Source organism: Alosa pseudoharengus, unplaced genomic scaffold (genome assembly GCF_046254945.1).
Source record: "Alosa pseudoharengus isolate Yale_2024_CS ecotype anadromous, Long Island Sound unplaced genomic scaffold, YU_APseudo_1.1 YU_APseudo_1.1_scf_4, whole genome shotgun sequence".
NCBI classification, from domain to species: Eukaryota; Metazoa; Chordata; class Actinopteri; order Clupeiformes; family Clupeidae; genus Alosa; species Alosa pseudoharengus.
In genome coordinates, this window is record NW_027468774.1 from 38,783,150 (window position 1) to 38,792,019 (window position 8,870).

At 40.3% G+C, this 8,870-nt stretch overlaps 1 protein-coding gene across 1 annotated transcript; it reads right to left on the bottom strand.

The window, feature by feature from the left end:
- Positions 1-5,103: 5,103 nt before the first annotated feature.
- On the bottom strand, positions 5,104-7,930 carry LOC143102549 (uncharacterized). Its single transcript, XM_076266212.1, has 4 exons — positions 7,810-7,930; positions 6,815-6,959; positions 6,389-6,518; positions 5,104-6,009 (listed from the first exon to the last, which is right to left on the bottom strand). The coding sequence occupies exons 2-4, from the start codon at positions 6,939-6,941 to the stop codon at positions 5,763-5,765; spliced, it is 504 nt and encodes a 167-aa protein (XP_076122327.1). The 5' UTR covers positions 6,942-6,959; positions 7,810-7,930; the 3' UTR covers positions 5,104-5,762.
- Between the last annotated feature and the right edge of the window lie 940 nt (positions 7,931-8,870).

Sequence of the window (8,870 nt, forward strand, 5' to 3'; positions counted from 1 at the left end):
ATACCAGTGGTATTAAATGGTTCTTTGAGTGTTGATGAGTGCATATTGTGAATGTGGATAATAAAGTATGATATTTGAATGTTAAAAGTTGCAATTGGTGAATAAACTCTATTTCTGAAATTTCAGAGGTGGATAAACTGTGTTTACTTGTGTTTAGCCTCCACTACAGCCCTGATGGCGCCAGCTCCCGAGGTCAACCCATGGACCCAGCGCGTCAAATAAACCCTGAGGATTCATCGCCTTACTCTGTTAACTCCTGGTCTATGCTGGCGTCTCTCCAAGCCTCATCTTTCTTGAGTACCAGCTTGGCCATTTTACAGTTGGGAGTTTTCATTACCAACTGTAAATGTGTGTTAAATCAATAACACCCCCCCCCCCCACTCCACAGCTGGTCTGCCTCAGAACAGTGTGAGTGACCACTCACTGGACCTCACAAAATCCAAGGTTAAGGCACTGACGATAGATCAGATTCTTTTTTCTTTCTTTTTTTTTTGTTGGTCTGTAGGGGCAGCGGTAAACAGACATGAAGAAATCACTGCTCTTTGGCTTTGCACAAGAACACCATGGGCAAGTCTCAGAGTTATATAAGGGCTGATAAGAGATTGCTTTTTGATAGAGGTCAATGCAGGCTAACTGAAATTTGTGATGAAGGTTTAACCGGTTGGACCATTCATCCGCACTTCATCCTTGCCCTGGCCGGGTGAGACTTTTGACACCAAGGCCCGGGGACGTCCAGTGGGTATTTCCAGCTTGTCACGGGCAAGCTTTATCACTAAGACAGTGGTTTACTTTCATATCCATGAGCTATGCAGCGATGGCTCACTATAGTGACAGTAAGATTACACTGTCAGTTTCAGAAAACTACAAAAAAATTCCAAAATATCCTGAATGTTCTTGATCAATGACAGAATGCAAGCTGAGGAGAGTATGAGCTCCAGAGGCTCTGCAATGATTATATAGAGACAGTTGGGCTCAGACTTTAATTATCTCCCATCAACATACTCACACGAGGCCCACCTTATCATCAGGACAGTCAGCAGCAGAAAACACCCAATTATCCTTTCTGACTATAGATTATTTTTTTATTATTATTATTATTTCAAAAGAACTATTTATTTGCATGGATTTAAAATGGCAATTGTGTGGCTATAGAGTCATAACATGTTATTATTTACCTTTTCGGTAACACTTTACTTGACGGGTGAGTTCATAACACATTCATAGCAGCTGTCATAAACTGCACATAAAGCATTCATGACTGTTTCATGAGACATGACTCAACATTCATACCAAACCTTTCATGAATGTGGAAGACAGAACGACGACAGCTGGATGATGGATACCATTAATTTAATCTCTCCAGCCTTTGTAAATATTTCATGAATATCTTATGAAGTCTACATCGAATGTCACTTTACTATACAAGTATACATTCAGCTGACCCGTATTTGTGTCACCTGGAACGGTTGGACATTCCCAGTAGCAAAAGATGAGAAATCATGTGCAACAAATACATTTTTATGAAACAAAAATTATTTGCTTGCCCATGTTCTGTCTTTTTGGCACTGGAGTAGGCCTAGCCCATTGACTCAGATGTGACGTGATCATGTAAGAGGTTTGGACTAAAAACGGCAATGCTGCTTTGCGACTTTGGACTTTTATTTTGACAAGCTCTCGTTGTTCTGTCTCCCACATTCATGAAAGGTTTGGTATGAATGTTGAGTCATGTCTCATGAAACAGTCATGAATGCTTTATGTGCAGTTTATGACAGCTGCTATGAATGTGTAATGAACTCACCCGTCAAGTAAAGTGTTACCTTATTTTCCATCTGTATTATTTCAGATCAGTTTGAAATGGGTCTAGCCTACTACAGATTTCATTATGTTCACAGTAGGTCTTTCTGTCTCATGCAAGATTGAGTTTTTCCATACTGACAAATATGCAGAGATTTGGACACAATAATGAGTGTTATAGATACTATAACAGAAAATCGGATACTATACTGAAAATCAACTAAGCTTCATCATCAAAACCAGAAAAAAAACACCTATATGATTATACTGTATGGTCCGAGGCACTGGGGCAACATTTCCACTTGTGAAGTTTCCGTCAGGTCTACCAATGACATTTTAAGTATGATGGGTGTGATACATGTTTAGCTAGGCTTGGCAAGGATTCTACCACTGATGAACAAGTATAAACATGAATAAATCCATTGTATGATAGGGTCCTCTCTTCATTTCCTTAGGGTGCTGTGATTCTGTGTGTCCCCCTGGTGGTTCATCACTGAATTGCAGTCAGAGGATCACAAGCTGCAAAGTCAGTCGCAACATCTCAACTGCTACTGTGAGAGAGAATATACTGTTCACATAAATTCTGTATGATTAAGGCAATCATGTCAATCATTCAAAACAGAATTTCCATTTTTATGATCAAATAAATTTTGTAGAAGTACCATATGGTCAAGTAACTATAAGAACATTAGTTTTCCAGCAGAGTTACCAAATTTGACACTTGGCTAGGTTTTCCTATTCCAGTGAGAACATCTACCTTAGCCAAGGGTGCCAGACTTTAGATGCTGAGGTCTTCTGCCAGGACCGTCAGTGTGTTAAGAGATTGGCCATAGTCCACGGCTGTCATTTGCCTGCCCATCAGGTGTTCCGTCTCTGTGCTGTGGAGCGTGGCTTCCAGACAGTGAAATGAGTGTTCAGAGGTTCTGTCTTCCAGTCCCCGTCTGCTGCTTCGGCTCTTGCCCTGCCCCACCACACAAACACCATATTGCAGCATCTGATCTTGGAGAATCACATTTGCTCATGTCGGAATGAGTCCTAGCACTGTGTTTACTACCTGATTTCAAGTTATCTCACTTTCAAGTCTGTCTCTCTTTCTTTGCATGTGTGTGTGTGTGTGTGTGTGTGTGTGTGTGTGTGTAAAAGAGGGTCTGTGGTGCACAGAGGCCATCCACTGACTCCAAACTAATAGAGCAACAGCTGCTTTAAATGCCCTGTCTGGGAGACAGGCCAAAGTGTTAAAAGTTGTTCTTCTTTTTTAACATGCAGTATGTATATTGATTTTGTATGCCATGGTTGTCTCTAATGGAATATCTAATTTTGTGACATGTTTTACATTACCATAGTCCACCATCTTTGTGAGCGAAGTTTATTTAATGTTCAGACTTCAGCAGGTAAAACTGAATTATGTAAATGTCAGTCAGTTTTCTGCTGTTGGTCCAATATCGCCCCAAATTAGATATTTATACATTTATTTTTCAAAGTTTTTTTGTGCAGGTAGCCTGGCTGACACCAGACTGACTTTCAAAATAATTGATCTGGGGGCCTGTTGTTCCCTTATACAGTTTCCAAGGGGCATGACCAGCAGTGAAATTAAACCTAAATTGGACCATTTAAAAGATTTACCGAATCTTTTGGGAAGTACCACAAGCATATCTTGCGAAGGTTTTTAATACAGTTGTTTACTCAGTTCCAAAGAAGATACAGCTTGTCTGTGTCGTTTACTGCTGCCATCAGCGCAGACATTGTTTGTTTTCAGCAGCACTGCTAACTGTGCTCCTCCCTCATCATATTAAGCCTGTCCCATGCTTATACGAGATTGGAATAGGCTCCTGGGGTTTCTGTGATTTTGGAAATTGCTGTGAATTGGAGGATTGAATGGGTATCACTAGACCCCTTTTACTGGGGCATGTACCCCTAGAACTGCTGTGCCCCAGTAAATAAGTTCAGGTTTTTAACTAGCTCATGTTGCCTCTTTGGCAGCAGATTACTATTATCATTAGACTGGGGGGTATTGGTTTAGTGACAAACAAGTTGAGTAAGTGGTAAACCTCCTAATAGAAGAGCTGTATGGCTTCATTCTCCTAACAAAACAATGCCATAGGGCATACATGGGCCACATCCGGCCCGTGGGCTTTCCCTGACCGGCCCGCGTAAGGTCCTTGAAAGAACAATAGTCAAGAGCCTAGTATAGAGATAATGCACGCAAATTAATATCGTTGCTTTTATTTTGAAAGCGACTGCTATTTGTACGCCCATACATTTGTGCGTGGATGCATACGATGTAAACACCCTCACTGATGTGCTGGTGAATAGAATGTATGCTTCTGCGTCGACACAATGCAGTTGCATTTAAGTCGGCGTAAACCTTTCAAGGTTTTGTGTCTCTTATGTCTGCGTCGCTCACCACCGCAAAGGTTGTCAGAACGAACTCCTGCTGTTTGTTGGCGATACGAAGTGTTAATTTCAAAACGTTACTGGCAGATAGACAGTTTACATTCGGATAACCCCGTCACTGTAACCAAAGTATGTCTGAGTTTATTTGCAAAGCTTATGTTAGTGAACTATGATGCTACCCACAGGGTGCTTGAAGCAGCCGGCTCAACACACAGGGCGAGTTGACCAATCACAGTTTTGTGCATAAAGTTAAAGCAAAAACATAGCCTACATTTTTAAAATAGTTTTCTTTGTGCATGTTGATTAACTAATGACAGCCTACTATTGTCTGCTCCACATTTTCATAGTCTAATTCTGCATAGAGTTAATTTAATGATGGTAATGATTTAATGATGAAATATTGCTGAGTGTTGATGAAATGGTGGCACAGGCCTATGGTTGTGTGACTCCTTCACATTTTCATGGCCTAGCCTAATAGATATTGTAGTACTTTTTTATATCAGTCTTTGAAAACGGAAAGACTCTGTATTTTGGGTCCAGCCCTCCTCAACAGTCCCAGTTTGTCATGTGGCCCCTTGGGGAAATTAGTTGCCCACCCCTGCCATAGGGGTCTTGTTGTAGGAGGTTTACCACTTACTCTGAGTTAACCCAGGTTTATCACTAAACCACATACTTGGAATACCCCCGGACTGTGCCCAAGTAAATAAATCACAGGTTTTAACTAGCTCCTGTTGCCTTTTTGGCAGCAGATTATTATTATCATTAGACTAGACTGTGCCCCAGTAGAGTTTTGGGTCTAATGACATCCTGGGGGATGGTCAGACGGATCTAAACTCAAATTTGTCTGGGTTCACCAAAGTTAGTTCTCTACAAGACAAAAGAAATGGAAACAAACAGCCAGTTTTTAAAAATATGTGCATCAGATTATTGTTTATTTGTTGCTGACACTTCACAGCTATAAACATAAAGCAGCTAATATGAGCCATGAAAGATGAGGCACTATGAGACTCTTACAGAGTCATGCACGTTAATTTGTAAAGCATAGCGATCGCATTGCATTACTTACACAATGCCATTCAAAGAGGTTATGGTTATATCCGGGGGAAGCATTGGTCAGCCATATCATTTTATTGTAAAAGGAAAACTACAAAATAATAATAATTTACATACACTATCACTATGTCCACATGTTATGTTCCTGTTAAAGTGGTTTTACTATCTAGTTAATTCTATCACATTTTCAATACATTACACAATGATAGGCTGTTTCCACTTATCTAAACTGGTCACCAGCCGGTCTGCCAAAGAGGATGTGAACTATGAAAAGCACCATTGATTATAACCTATAAAAAAGGACTTTCCCCTCCTGTTCCCTAACCTCAGCTGCCTAAACCATTTCCCTCATAGACCACAGACCTTCAGATGGTCTCTCTGGTCGGCGCAGTAGGTTGAGTAGTACCTGCTTCCTAGCAACATGCAGAAAAATTACTAATTTTAGAGAAGCAATGAATCAATCATGGCAGTTTCCTTTGAACAGACGCAAAGTGCCAGCACTGTTATGTTGGTGGGGTGGTTCAGGAGGATGGTGCTATCTTCTTCTTGAGGATCCTTCGGCGAGTGGGCCCCGGGGCCGGGTTGGCCACAGCTGGGTCGGCCTGAGGGGCATTGGCCCGAGCGGCACCGCCAAATGCCCTCTCAGCCTTCAGCTCATCAATGAAGGTCTCAATGGGTCCAAACTTCTCGGTCAGATCGCCGAGATGTGCCTTCAAGGCGTTGAACTCTTTGTACAGGTCATCCAAAGCCTCAGACAGTGGCTGAATTCTGAGGGATAGCATGAAACAAGAACAGACAAACTCAGTAGAGAGAAAGAAAGAGAGAAAAATAGTCAGAAAGGAGCACTTATGGTGGAGAGAGAGAGAGAGAGGGAGAACAGTTGTGTTATACATTTGCAGGCCTGACCAGAGGTATTTTGGTTGCTGCTGGTCTGGTGCTCTGAGGCCTACAAGATGACCACCTTCCAAACCATAAGAAGCAAGAACTTTACCCAATATGCCATGCAAAACTCACTCAGCTGCTGTTTTTCATTTTTCTGTAATTAGAGCCTCGAGTATAATTCTATGTGTGTGTGTGTGTGTGTGTGTGTGTGTATATATATATATATATATATATATATATATATACATATATTTGCAAATACTACCTGGCATAGTCAGGCAGCAGAGACTGGTGATCATTCAGCAGAAGACTCTTCATCTCCTTCAGGATATCAAATCTCCAGTTGTCAAGAATCTCAGTGAGGTTGGCCACACCCCGCATATTCACCTTCTCTGCTGCAAACCCAAAGAGGCTGTCTTAATTTCATCTATACAACAAAGGTTATTCTCAAATTACCCTTTTTCACATACTTGATGCAGAGGCAAAATCTGTGGTTTTTCTCATGCTTCTAACAGCATTGACAAAATGTCATTCTGTGTTAGCAAATCAATTTAGTTCCACACTTATAATCGATACAAATCTTCTTAGAAAAATAGAGCACCATCTATCTGAATACCAAAAAAAAAAACCTGACAGCATCTTCTTCTATGTTCAACATGGTAACTCAATATAAATAATGTAGAATTCTCACAGCCATCACGGAAGTTCCATTCATTGTTGCTTGTTGATGTGCTTGTGCTGGTGCTGGTGCGTCTTCTCTGTCCCATGACTGACACCATGACCACAGCCAATAATAACACACTCACTCTGAGGCTCATGGTGGCCAATTTTGTTACCTATTGAATCATAATAACCAGGTAAGACAAAATTGACGACGGCATTTATGTCGTGTGAGTGGTATGCAGTAGCTATAAAGCGTTTTACTTGCGGCAGTGTCTGTCAACAGGAAAAGAATAGTTCATACAAGTTAAAGGAAAGTCCTGCTCTCAGGCAATCTGATGCAATGTGTATACTGTATTTATTTTATTCTATTTTAAGTGTATTTGACATAATAAACATGAAATGTAAATATGCCAGAATTAGCAAAAATGGCTATTTTACATCTGTTGTCCATGGACCGGTGTTAAAAGGTCAGATACACCTAAAAGAAAATACACATCATGGTAAAATTCATGTCAGATTCCAGTGGTACATGACATGCCCTTGCAGTGTGCAAAGTAGATCTGAACCGTATTGCAAGCTCATATCAGTACACTGACGTAATGACATGTGAAAACAAACAAAGGAGTTTATAGCCATACTGTGTTTTTTGTAATTTACGGGGAATAGTACTGACACAGCATTCTATCTTTTTTTTACACAATACTACAGTAGCTTTGGAGAGCTACACAGACTTGGTGCTTGTTTTGCATGAATTGCACTCTGAAAATCAGATAATGCGAAAAAAATGATGGGATGAGAAAACACACTGAAGCACCTTTTATTTCATTTGCTAAAGTGACATTTCAAGTGCAAGTTACATTACAAAACAAAACACAAAACAAAAGAAAACACTTTGATGTTTTAGATAAACATCAAAGTGTTCCAATTGCATTTATTTCTCACTGATTCACTCTACAAAGCTCTGGAAGTTTAAGTGCAAGCTTTTAAATCAAGCCAAGCCAACTGACAATGAAAGTCTCTTACCGCCAATGGAGTATCCAATAATTTGATGAACTGTCTACTGTGCAGAGCACACTCCAGAGCACACCAAATATACAACTCTCTCTCTCTCTCTTTCTCTCTCTTTCAATTCGCCTTTTCTCCACCTCCTCGCTCTCTCCTGATGATGCACAAGGAGCACAGAATTTCTTGTTGGAGCAAGTCAATGTGGTTTGGATTATAGAGCTCTTCCCCTCAGGTCCAATGTGTTCTTAGAGCCGGATTTTCTGCTCTTATTACATTTCACCCATACCCTGAAGTAAAATGCACCATGGACTCCAACTAAAAAATATAAAAATGAAAAGAAAAAAATCCAGAGAAAAAATCTAGAAAAATATTTGTTAGCAGCATAACAAAGGCTATGCAGCATGTGTCACTTAGCATAGGTATGAGAAATTATAGCCTATGCTATGCCACTTTTATAGATAAATATGGGCTTGGCTTTCTTTTTGTTTCAAATTGTTTTCATTTTTCATTGTGCAAATGAAAAATGACCCATAACCCACTGTAGACCTAGGCCAATAGTAAAACACCCCTTGGTCAGAGCAGTGCACCACTGCATCTTTCTACGTTCCTGTCTGGCAGGTCACATACAGTCTACTCTAGGCCTACGCAGGGGTTAAAGTGGGGAGTGGGGGGGGCGCAGTTCCGCCACCTCAGATAAATTAATAATAAATATTCTTTCATACCAACGATATAGCGCGATGATATTGTTAAAATAAATGGTGAGTTATTTTTTTTATAGTACTTCTATATAGCCGATGTCCAAAATTACTATAGCCTAGTATTCCTATAAGATTCCTATATAGGCCTACTTTTTCCTAAAGGGAAATTCAGCAGGGAACCAGCAGCATGTAGAGTTTGACCAACATGACATTAGCAATTGGAAAAAAAAAAAAAACAAGAAAAAAACAGCAGATATTTGTAGCCTACAAAGTTGCATGGATGTAGGCTACTAAAGCATTGTTATTTGTTCCAGATAGGGAGAAACTGCTTTCATGATGTGCACAAGTGATGATTGAGTTGAACAAACAGTTTTGAGAAGT

Coding starts and splice junctions, on each gene's coding strand:
- LOC143102549 (XM_076266212.1), bottom strand. CDS start 6,941: ATGAGCCTCAGAGTGAGTGTGTTATTATTGGCTGTGGTCATGGTGTCA. Junction 6,519..6,814: donor ATGGAACTTCCGTGATGGCT/GTGAGAATTCTA, acceptor TTGGGTTTGCAG/CAGAGAAGGTGAATATGCGG. Junction 6,010..6,388: donor CTGCTGCCTGACTATGCCAG/GTAGTATTTGCA, acceptor GCTATCCCTCAG/AATTCAGCCACTGTCTGAGG.